This window comes from Dama dama, chromosome 11 (genome assembly GCF_033118175.1).
Source record: "Dama dama isolate Ldn47 chromosome 11, ASM3311817v1, whole genome shotgun sequence".
Lineage (NCBI taxonomy): Eukaryota > Metazoa > Chordata > Mammalia > Artiodactyla > Cervidae > Dama > Dama dama.
The window spans coordinates 30,659,037-30,671,266 of NC_083691.1; the positions used below are offsets into that span (position 1 = coordinate 30,659,037).

At 40.8% G+C, this 12,230-nt stretch overlaps 1 protein-coding gene across 3 annotated transcripts in view; it reads right to left on the minus strand.

The window, feature by feature from the left end:
* ATAD2B (ATPase family AAA domain containing 2B) overlaps window positions 1–12,037 on the minus strand; it is a 134,673-nt gene extending 122,636 nt beyond the window's left edge. For 2 of the 3 annotated variants that reach the window (XM_061154889.1, XM_061154888.1), the window contains exon 1: window positions 2,384–2,919. In XM_061154889.1, coding sequence (XP_061010872.1) covers window positions 2,384–2,599 — 216 coding nt within the window. In that variant the 5' untranslated portion in view covers window positions 2,600–2,919. Of the gene's footprint in view, window positions 1–2,383; window positions 2,920–11,945 lie in introns of those variants that run through there. The other variant, XM_061154890.1, reaches the window with a different exon arrangement.
* Window positions 12,038–12,230: the final 193 nt, after the last annotated feature.

A 12,230-nucleotide genomic window follows, 5' to 3' on the forward strand; every position in this document is an offset into this window, starting at 1 on the left:
AAATAGAAAAGGGAGAATCACTTCATTTCATATCAAAAGGAATACATCTCTTACTACAAAAATGTCTCCTAGAGCAACAGCACAAGCAACCCCACTTTCCACCAAATAAGTCTTTATAGATATTACCAAACATCTAAGACACACAGACATAGAGGGTGCCTTTTAAGTACGCCAGAAAGGGTGAGTCAGGAATGCTAAATTCTTGCAACAGAAAAAAACTTGAAAGGAAGAGCTTACCAAACCCAAATCAACCCATTTCAGAAAAATACAGCAAAGAAATATACTGCATGCTTCATAAATAAACAGTCTATAAACTTAAATTTAGAATTATAATTTACCCTCTTCTAAAGGACCAATCACAATACAGGATTAGTAAATATCCTAAATTTCTCAGCGAAAGCAATTAGATCATTCCATCATCTACTCGGATCAGAATACAAATCTTCTTAAAGCAGAAAAAAAATTTTTCATAGTAAATATTCATTGGCCTGTTGTTCATGGTCTTTTTAAGCCATTTTGAAAGGATCTTTGAAACAGTTTCATTAGTATCTCTCTGGAAAGAGCTCTAACATCTTTCATTCTTCTAGCAATTTAAAAGCTACCACATGTTCATTTCCACGTTAGATTATTGATTCCTTGCCTTTTAACATCTCCATAACAGCTGCTTGACAAATTACCTCACCTCATTCCTCAGGGGGGTAAGGACAGCATAATATCCATGAATTCAAAAATGGAACCACAAAATGATCAGTGACAGATGAGCTAATTGCTTCAGATTGAGACACTGCTCTAGTAGACAAGGCATTCATAGCATGATACAATTAAATGCTTACACTCAAAATATTTTATTTGTACTTAAGGGTACAGGGAAAACCTATCTTCCTTTTATTTTAAAATAGATGTTAGCTTCAGAAAGTCAGTAAGCTTATATGTGTTTGGAATAATTTCGACAGAAAGTAGAGTTTTCAGAATAATTATTCTGAATAGTATGCACAACTTTCAGACTTAACTTTCTTATTTCAACCTAAGAGAGCTGTAAGACCCAAAATAGTTTACTGATAGGGCAATTTTAAAAATATTTCCCAGATTTTTAGCAAAGTAAAGGCCAAACATATTTTCAAAGATACAACATATTTCAGAAAAGTAAAGTAAAATGTGTCTATTGTATTTGCCTTAGTTCATTCTGATTAGTGTCAGAACTGTATGAGATACAGAGAAAAAGCATACACAAACATAATCTTATAAACCCCCATAGAAAATATCGCTTTCCTCCCCTAAGAATAACAAAATGGTGTGGATTTAAAGGAGTTATTTTAAATGAACAATGTCCAGTCAAATTGCTCTTAGAAAATTAGCCTCTCTCTAGACAGAAGCAACACACTCTTTTCTAAATTCATAACAAATCTCATAACACAACCTTATCGATTCCTTTAAAGTGATAAAACATATGTGCTAGCTTAGAGCTTTACCTTGTAATAAATTTCGGTATCTACCACTTTAAAAAAAAAAATACTAAATCATCACCGGTGTTCTTCAAATGTCACTTTCGCCGTAATGGGACAACGGCGGTGTTAACTCACCTTTTATAAACTATTCGTATTACCCAGACGGAGACATCCAAGAAACCAAACAATTTGGAGATGATAGTGCCTACTACCAGTAATATTCGACATGTTTCTTTAGACGTGCCCCTTTTGCGACCTTAAGGCTCTACTAGAAAACTCTACCGAGTCCCTTCTAGAACCCTGGTTAGCGGGCTGGCTGATTCCAGACATCACGTTTGATCGCTCCTGCCTGGAGAGGCGATAGTGTTGATTATGTTTTTAAAGTTGCTGTCAGAGCAGCTACAAACTTTTTTCAGCATCCCTGCCTGGCTGCCAACTGGAGCTCTCCGCTCACTTCCTCACCAACTTGAACCACCCCCAAACAGTTTGAGAGTAAGCTGGAGTTAGACACCGGCAGGAGCTGACACACTTCACAAGAAGGGTTTGACACCGCAGAAAACTTTCACTTCTCCTCTCCAGCCCTTCCAAACGGGGACTCTGGCCCCTCGCTCGTGCTCCCCTAGAATTCCTCTCACAGGCCGGACAAGGACACAGAAAGCAGGCTGTTCTGATGTCCCCGAAAAGACAAACACCACCCCCACCCCCCCGCAATAACCCTCACCCTGGACTCAAGTCCCGTTCTTCACACAAAAGAGCGCGGCCAGCAGAACTGTCGCGGCCCTACCTAGCCGGCTGCCACCCTCCACCGCATCCGCAGACCAGGTCTCCAGCCGCCTGAGCGGTCCCCACCGGAGGCTTCCTGCCCCGACCCGGCCAGACAAAGCCCCGGCGGCCGGGCCAACCTGCCAGCCTCCGGACTCGGGCCGCCGCGCTCTTACCCGGGCCTCATCCAGAGCGACGCCGGCGCCGCCGCTTCCCCCGGCCTTGGCGGCGGGGCAGCTGGCAGCACGGGTCTTGGAGGAGCGGGTCCGAGAGGAGATGAAATGGCTGCTGCCTCCGGTCGCCCCGGACTCTACTCCGGCCCCAGGCCCAGGCCCAGGCCCAGGCGACTTAGATCCGAGAAGGCGCAGAGAGCTCTTCCGGGTGTTCACCATGGTCCAGCCAGGAGGACGGGGTCCACGCCGCGCCCGCGGCGCCCGCCGCGCCGGGGAGACCCAAGGAAGGCCGGCCCGCTGGCCGGGCAGTCAGGGCCAGTGGAGCCGGGCCGGGAAAGACAAGCCGAACCAGACTCAGAGGAGCGCAGACGAAGACAGGCGAGAGCAGGGCAGAGGAAGAGAAGTCGGCGTGCGAAGACAGGTAGCGGGAGACGGGAGCGATGCTCCGGGCCGACGGCTCAGACTCTCTGCCGGCTTCGCCCTCCTCAGCGGGAGCCGAGCGGAGCCGCCATTTCTGCCCCTTTCTCTCCCGTTCTCGCTCTCGAGCTCCGTGCGTCAGGGCTCCAGCGCCGCAGGGCCGACGAGACCGCTTCCGGCCTGGCCGCTGCGGGGCGCTGCAAGGCCGGCCAGCCCTTGCCGGCTTTTCCCTCCTCTTCCCCCGCCCCTCCAGTAGGCCCCTCCCAGCGGCGCGCTGTCAGCGCTCGGCTGCCACGGAAGGGACGCTCTGGGCTGTTAGCTCTATGATTTCCAGGTCTGGCCGGCCGCCGAGGAAGTGAGGATGAGAAAAACCAGAATGTGCTCGGAACGAGTTAGCGCGCTGGAGTCGGTCGTGGAACCTTCATACCCGGCCAGGCCTGGCTACCCCAGCATGCCCATCATCACCCCCAGGTGCCCTGAATGGAGCCAGAAGGACTGGCAAAGGCCGAGGATAGAGGGGGACCGGTGAAGACGAGGGTGTGGTGACCTGAGTGGGAATCCCAGGGACCCCAAGACAAGACATTGAACTTGAGTCGTACTTTTCAGGACTACAAAAATGTGAATGATAATTGTGATAAAAACAGATCTGTGTCGTATCTGGCACATGGTTAAGCTTAAGAAAGAACTAATGCTAGAACCCTGCGTCTTTAAACAAAGCAAGGCACTGTCGTTTTCTGTAACGTTAGCCAGACCTAAGGCGGAGTCCACGAAGAATGAATTCTTCTAAGAGCTTCCACTGTTTTCTGCCCGGGCAAGAATTAAAAATACAAAAAGCTGAACACAAAGATACAAAATGTGCCATTTAACTTTTACAGAAAAAGATTGAGGGACACAATATGAAAAGCTATTCTGTAAATAAGAATTATATTCATTTCCAAAAATTGCCTCACCTATAAAAATTGAAGACTCGAGAAGAGTCTTGTAAAAATCAACAAGCTGCAACAAAATTAGAGAATTCCAGCCATCCAAGCTACTAATTGTTCAACAAAACTGTATAATGCACAGGGGATGGAAATGGTTTTTCTGTTGGAGAAGCAGTACAGATTCCAGGAAAGCAGACAAGTCCCTCTTACACTAATTTGCATACCACACCCTCCCCAGAACACTTCACCCACTATTTAAAACCCGCATCTTGGGTATGGAGACCTCATAATACAAGATTTCAGTTTTCCTGGGTCAACTAGCTATAAGATCATTGAACAAAATAAACAGCTTCATTTCCTCCAGAAAGAATCTGGCTTTATTATTCAAAGTATCCTGAAAAGGTGTATGGTATGCAAATTAGCAGAGAAAGGACTTGCTTCTGTATTTGTGTAGTCCTAAACTGAGAAAGTCAGATTGTTATTTGAGTTACCACAACCTAGATCAAACCAGTCAATCCTAAAGGAAATCAACCCTGAATATTCATTGGAAAGACTGGTGCTGAAGCTGAAGCTCCAATACTCTGGCCACCTGATTTGAAGAGTCGACTCATTGGAAAAGACCCAGATGCTGGGAAAGACTGAGGGCAGAAGGAAAGGGAGCAACAGAGGATGAGATGGTTGGATGGGATAACTAATCCAATGGACATGAGTTAGAACAAATGCTGGAAGTTAGTGAAGGACAAGGAAGACTGGCAAGCTGCAGTCCATGGGGTCACAGAGTCAGACACAGCTTAGCTAGAGAACATCAAAAAAAATGCTAACAATGTTGCCTTTTTCCTTCCATCTTCAATATTGGCTACACAAAAATTACCAATTTTGTAAGTTTGTTTTTTTAATACATGCTATTGTGACAGCTGTCATGATACAATCTAACAAAATTGTTTCAAATGAAGTTAAAGCAACTAAGTGCTACTAGGAAGAAAAAAAAAACTATTTGTTTTTTGCTAGAAGTAACAAATGTGTACAGCTACAGCCTAACAGTGGATACAGTCTCAAGTGAGGACACTTGCCTAGCTTTGTAATAGTAACATAACTTCATAAGCTTATTAACTATCTTCAGTGACCCATTCCTTTCACAAACAAAATTTACTAACACCTATTAATGTGTTGGGCTTCTCTTGTGCCTCAGCTGGTAAAGAATCTGCCTGCAATGTGGGAGACCTGTGTTTGATCCCTGGGTTGGGAAGATTCCCTGGAGAAGGGGAAGGCTACCCACTCCAGTATTCTGGCCTGGAGAATTTCATGGACTGTATAGTCCATGGGGTCACAAAGTCAGACACGACTGAGTGACTTTCGCTTTCACTTTCATTACTATGTTAAATACTAAATATATTTGACCATTAAACAGTCCTTCCTTCAAGAAACTTAATGCTTAACTCCTTAAATCAGACAGTAAAAGGCATATAAAGACACTCATTGGAAGAAAAGCTATGACAAACTTAAACAGCATATTAAAAAGCAAAGACGTCACTTTGCCAACAAAGGTCCATATAGTCAAAGCTATGGTTTTTCCAGTAGTTCTGTAAAACAGTACCTTTACTGGGCTTCCCAGGTGGTGCTAGTGGTAAAGAACCTGCCTGCCGATGCAGGAGACATAAGAGACATGGATTCAATCTCTGGGTCAGGAAGATCCCCTGGAGGAAGGCATGGCAATCCACTCCCGTATTCTTTCCTGGAGAATCCCACGGACAGAGGAGCCTGGTAAGCTACAGCCCATAGGGTCACACAGAGTCAGACACAACTGAAGCGACTTAGCACATACCATTTACTGTTTATTCGAACCCTAACTGGTGTCAGATACTCTGTCAGACCCGGAAACATGGAGGGTTGTTTGTTGTTGTTGTTGTTTTTATTAACAATATAGTTCTGGCCCTCAAAGAACTCACAGACAAGAAGGGAACAGAGACAGGCAAGGAACCAGTAAGCTGCCGAACAATGTGATTAGAAAGAATAAGGCAGAAACCTCTAATTCAAGCAGAGTTTAGAGAAAGCTGACAAGTGATGACTTATGAGATGCATCCTGAACCCAAAATGAAGAAAGAAAAAATGGACCCCAAAAAATGAAAGTTTGAAGAAGATATGAAAGAGTTGCTTGTTTTACACAATATAGAGAAAATAACTGAAAAATCAAGTAAAATCATTTTTTAAGCCTTACTTTAAACTATATGAGCTGGCAAGATGCTAAAGAATACTCAGACCAAAAACTAAGTCACAAGAGGAACCCAGACAAGCAAACAAAGCTGTTAAAACAGCTTTCACTTTCAGTACATTTGCTCAACTCCAGTGAACTTGATCTATTTTTCTCTGCCTACGGAAGATAGAAGAGACAGAAGACAAAGTCCAGAACCTGCTTAAGTTACAGAATCTAATGTACCTTGCAAAATCCTGGTACAAAAAGGATATATCTGAGAAGGGTGAATTAGAAATAAACCAACCAGAACTTCCCTGGTGGTCTAGTGATTAAGAATCCAACTTCCAGAGCAGGGGACACAGGTTTGATCCCTACTTAGGGAAATAAGATCCCACATGCTGAGGGGCAACTAAGCCCTGGATCTCAAGTACTGAGCCCAAGCACTCTGTAGTCCTCACAGTAAAACTAGAGAAGTCCATACCACAATGAAGCTCCAGCATAGTGAAAAAAGAAAAAGAGAAAAGAAATCAACCAGCCTTCCTATCACTATTCTCCAGGAAGCTGCAAGAACTGTCTTGCCCAACACCTACACTAAAAATGAGAGGGGGAAAAAACATATCCCTTAAGAATTCAAAACAACAAACCAGTCCTCAGATTTATAGCCTAAAGTTACCAAATCTGATAGTATGAAACCTCAGGTTAAATCAAAAGATTCTAAGCACAAAGCAAGGGTTAAATGTAAATTATCTCCAAAAGAATGCACCTTCAACAGGATATGCAAATATATATAGTCTCATGAACATGACTCAGTAAAAAAATAAGTTTTTGACTTCATCAAAAACAGCCAACACATACACACACACACACACACACACACACACACACACACAAAAGCCCAGACAGCATAAAAGAATAAGACCCACAATTTTATATTGATTAGAAATATATAACATGGACTTCATCAAATATAAGATTTTCACTCAGTGAATGGCCTGGTAAAGATTATGAAAAGCAAACAACGGACTGGAAAAAAAAATGTTTACAAATCACATATCTCACACAGGACTCATCTAAAATATAAAAAGAACTCTCAAAATTCAACATTAAAAAAACAAACAATCCAATTAGAAAATGAGGAAGAGATCAGAAGAGCTATTTCACCTAAGAGGATATATAGATGGAAAATAAGAATATAGAAAGATTTCAACATCACTAACCAGTAGTGACATGCATATTGAGACTATGATGAGTTATTATTACATACCTATTAAAAAACTGAAATAAAAATTAGGGTGTTTTTTTTTTAATTTACCAATGCTGGTGAAGAGGCAAAGAAACTGGATCATTCAATCATTGCTGGTGAGAATGCAAATAGTACAGCAAATCCAAATCTGAAAAAGTTTGCCTGTTTCTTAAAAATCTAAATACAAACTTACAATACAGACCAGCAATTGCAACCCTGCATATTTATTCTAAAGAAATAAAGAGTTACATCTACATAAAAATCTGTAGACCATAGTTCATGGCAACTTTATTTGTAATAGCCAAAACAAACAAACAAAAAGTTGCTCATAGGTCAATGGTTAAACAAACATTAGTACATCCAAAACACAATACTACTCAACAATAAAAAGGAATTAACTAGTGATATATACAAAAGCTTACAAATCTCAAATGCATTAAACAGAAGGAAGGAAATAATATACATATGACAGCATAAAACAACATAATAGAAAACATAACAGAGAAATTAAAAATCAAAAGTTGATTCCTGGGAATTCTCTGGTGATCTAGTGGTTAGAATTCAGCACTTTTACTGAGAAAGCTAGGGTTCAATCCCTGATCAGGGAACAGAGACACAAGCTACACATCACACCCAATATAAGATTTTAAAAGTTGCTTCCTGTAAAAAGGAAAAAGGACAGAGAGAGAGAGAGAAAGGAAAGATAATCCACTAGCCAGACCAATCAAGGGGAACAAAGGAGAGAAGATGCAAATTTCAAATTTCAGGAAGGAAGTATTATAAATATCACTCAAAATTTTAGACTTCAAGTCAGCAAACATTTTTCTGGTTATAAATGGCCAGTTTGTAAATATCTCAGGCTTCACACATGGTCTATGTCACAGATTCTTTGTTTAGATTTGGTTTTTGGTTTGTTTATTAACAATCCTTTAACAATGTAAAAACCATTCTTAGTTCACAAATGTACATAAATAGGTCACAAACTAGATTTGGTCCACAGGTTACTAATTGCCAACCTTTACTATAAATATTCAAGGGACAATTAATAAATAAGAAACAACAACTTTGTGCCAATAAGTTCCAAAACATAGGTAGGCAAATTGCTTAAAATAAAGCTAATTACTAAAACTCATGCATGAAGAAACAGATAACCTGAATACCCCTATCATTAATTAAAGAAATGAAATATGTAATAAAATACTATCCCACAAATATTACACCAGTCCCAGATGACTTCAGTGGTAAATTCTATTAACATCCAATATGTAAGGAAAAACAATGCCATCCCAGGTTGGGGAACTAAGATCTCACAAGCCATGTGGTACACGCAGAATGTAAAAAAAAGAAAGAAATTTAAACTGACTCAAGAAAAAATAGAAAATCTATAACAGAACTGTATTAAGAGACTGAATCAATAATCAAAACCTCCCAACAAAGAAAAACCCAGAACCAGATGACTTTACCGGTTCTATCAAACATGCCTACCAAACATGTAAAGGTGAACTAACACCCATCCTTCTCAAAATACTGAAAATAGAAGAGGACCCACTTTCTAACACAGTCTATGAGACCAGCATTACCTTGACACCAAAGTTAGATAAAGATATCACAATGAAGGAACTGCAGGGCAATATCCCTTATGAACGTAGGTGCAAAAGTCCTCAACAAAATACTAGCAAGTCAAATCCAGCAGAATATTAAAAGAACTCTACACTAGGACCTTGGTATCATGGTCAGATGGTATCTTTGATGGACATGAATTTAAGCAGGATCCAGCAGTTGGTGATGGACAGGGAAGCCTGGCGTGCTGCAGTCCATGGGGTCGCAAAAAGTCAGACATGACTGAGTGACTGAACTAAACTGAACTAAATGCCATGACCAAGTGTGATTTATCCCAAGTCCATTTAATGGGGAAAAGGACAGTTTCCAATGAGTGGTGCTTGGAAGACTGTATATTCACACACAAAAGAGTGAGGTTGGACCTGTATCTTACATCACATACAAAGACTAATTCAAAATGGATTAAACACCTAATGTAAGAGCAAAAACTATAGAATGCTTAGGAAAAAACATAGAGGAAAATCTTCATGACATTTGATTTGGCAATAGTTTCTGTCAAAAGCATAAGAAAAAAAAAGAAAAAATAGATAAATTGAACTCATCAAAATTAAAAACTTATGTACCAAATTTCACTTATGTATCAAGAGTGAAAAGACAACCCACAGAATAGGAGAAATGTTTATAAATCACATATCTGATAAGGCATTAAATTCTAGAATACATAAAAAGCCCCTACAACTTGACAATAAAAAATAACCCTACTTATAACTGGGCAGGGCTTCCTTGGTGGTCCAGGGCTTAAGAATCCACCTGCTAATGCAGGGGACATGGGTTCCATGCCTGTTCCTGGAAGATTCTGATACCTGCTACAACATGATGAACTTTTAAAACACTATACTAAGTGAAAGGATAAATATTATATGATCCCATCTATAAGAGATAACTAAAATAGGACAACTTCACAGAGACAGAAAATAGAGATTATCAGAGTCTGGAGGAGTTGAGAGTGGATTGAGGTGTTACTGTGTAAATGGGTACAGAGTTTCTGTTTGGGTGAAGAAAAAGTTTTAGAAGTGGATATAAGTTACAAAAGTAGATACAATCTAGTTACACAAGATTGTGAAAGTAATTAATGCTACTTAAAAATGGTAAAAACAACAAGACAAACATAAAAATCTTGTGGTATTGGGAGTATTGTTCTATTGTTACAACGCCAACAAACAGATCAGCAGAACAGAATACAGATCAAGAATACAGGGCCCAGAAATAGCTCTTAGTGTTGATGGGAATTTGGTATATAAGATAGCATTAGAAATTTATAAGGAAAAAAGGGACTATTTGATAGACGGTCTTGGGACCATGGGCTTTATCTGTTAGATGTTACACCAGATAAGTATATGTAAATCTAAGTCCAAGATGTCAACTTGTTCTTTAATAAGCAAGATGGAAGGGCATTAAAATAGATTATTTGCTGCATATAGTTAAGCAGATTAAACTATTGGGTTAACTACAGATGTACTAGTACCACCTTCCCTGAGGCCCAACTAAAAGATTAATAGGAAACCAATAAACAGATTTTCACTGAAAAAAAAAATGTAATACACCAAATTAATAGAATGAATTTGGATCATAAAGAAGGTTAAGTACTGAAGAATTGATGCTTTTGAAATGTGGTGCTGGAGAGGACTCTTGAGAGTCTTGGACAGCAAGGAAATCAAACCAGTCAGTTTTAAAGGAAATCAGCCCTAACTATTCATAGGAAGGACTGATACTGAAGCTGAAGCTCCAATACTTTGGCCACACCTGATGTGAAGAGCCGACTTACTGGAAAAGACCTTGAAGCTGGGAAAAATTGAGGGCATGAGGAGAAGAGAGCTAAAGAGGATGATATGGTTGGATGGCATCACTGATACTATGAGTTTGAGCAAATTCCAGGAGATAGTGAAGGACAGAGAAGCCTGGCATGCTTCAGTCCATGGGGTCACAAAGAGTTGGACATGACTTAGCAACTGAACAATAACAACAACAATAGAATGGAGGGGAAAAAAACACACTTTTCTGACACAGAAAAGCACTTGACAAAATGCAATAACTGTTTGGGCTTCCCTGGTGGCTCTGTTGGTAAAGAATCTGCCTGCAATGCAGAAGACCCAGGTTCAATCCCTGGGTCAGGAAGATCCCCTGGAGAAGGGCATGGCAACCCACTCCAGTATTCTGACCTGGAGAATTCCATGGACAGAGGAGCCTAGCAGGCTACAGTCTATGGGGTTGCAAAAAGTCAGACAGGGCTGGGGAATAAGCACATGCTTTACTCATCTCTTGGGAAAGTCCCAAGCATACCTCTCAAATCTTTTAATCAGATAACACCTTGCCTAACTTGTTGGTTCTTTCCATAGATCAAAGAAGCCAAAATGAAGAACAAGTAATTAACAGATGGCCAGATCTCTTCCCTCCCTTCCCCTGAAAGAATCTCCCAAATTGTACAACCAAACCCTGTGAACAAGATAACACCTATAGGAAAATCACAACAAGTCAACAGGCCTGCAGGCCGTTGAGATGGCAACAACTCTGACTCTTAATCTTAATAATAATTAATTGAGATTACTGCCCTCCTTCCCTTTAAAAGTTCTATGACTAAGCAGACTCTTCAGAGGTGGTTTTTGGGGGACGTTGAATCCACTGTCACTTCAGATTGCTGGCATTCTGATGAAAGGCACTTTTCCTTTACTACCAACATTTGTGACTATGTAACTGATTTTGTAAGTAGTGAGCAGTGGGATCCCCAATGGATAATAGTACTGGCATAAGGATAAATATATAGATAAATAGAACAAAAAAATTTGGGGGGCAGTCACATTGTGTGCCATGTGGAACTTCCCTGATAAGGGGGATCAGAGACCAAACCTGTGCCCCCTGCAGTGGAAGCACAATCTTAACCACTGAACCACCAGGAAAGTCCTAAATGGACCAGAATTTTGAGTCCAGAAATAAACCACACATCTAGGGTCAGTTGATTTTTGACCAGGGAAGAGTTCTGTCATTATCAAATGGTACTGGGACCAAAAAGAAGAAGAAGAAGGAAAAGAAGAGGCCTCACATAAAGGCCATCCATAGAAAAGTCTCTTTGCCCTAAGGAATCAAAGTAACTCCTTACTGGTGGCTTCAACAGACAAGATCCCTGGAGAACAGGTTTGAAAGCTGAACTAACCACAGGATCCCAGAATTGCTCACCTGAAGAAGACTCACAGGTGCCTCTACTTGCATGGGGATGGCAGGGATCTGCAGGTGAAGCCCATTATCAACTTGAATCCCAACACTAAAAACTGTCAAGTAAAAACAAACAGGCAAACAGAGATTATATTTGAAAGGATTATTCCAAAAAGGATGAGGGTGGGATGGGGCGGGCGGGGTAGGGGGAGACTATAGAAATAAAGCCAGAGGATAAATACAAAGGGAAGAACACTCAATTGTCCAAAAACAAAAAAAGTCCTGGATTTAGATAGAGACTTTATTGGA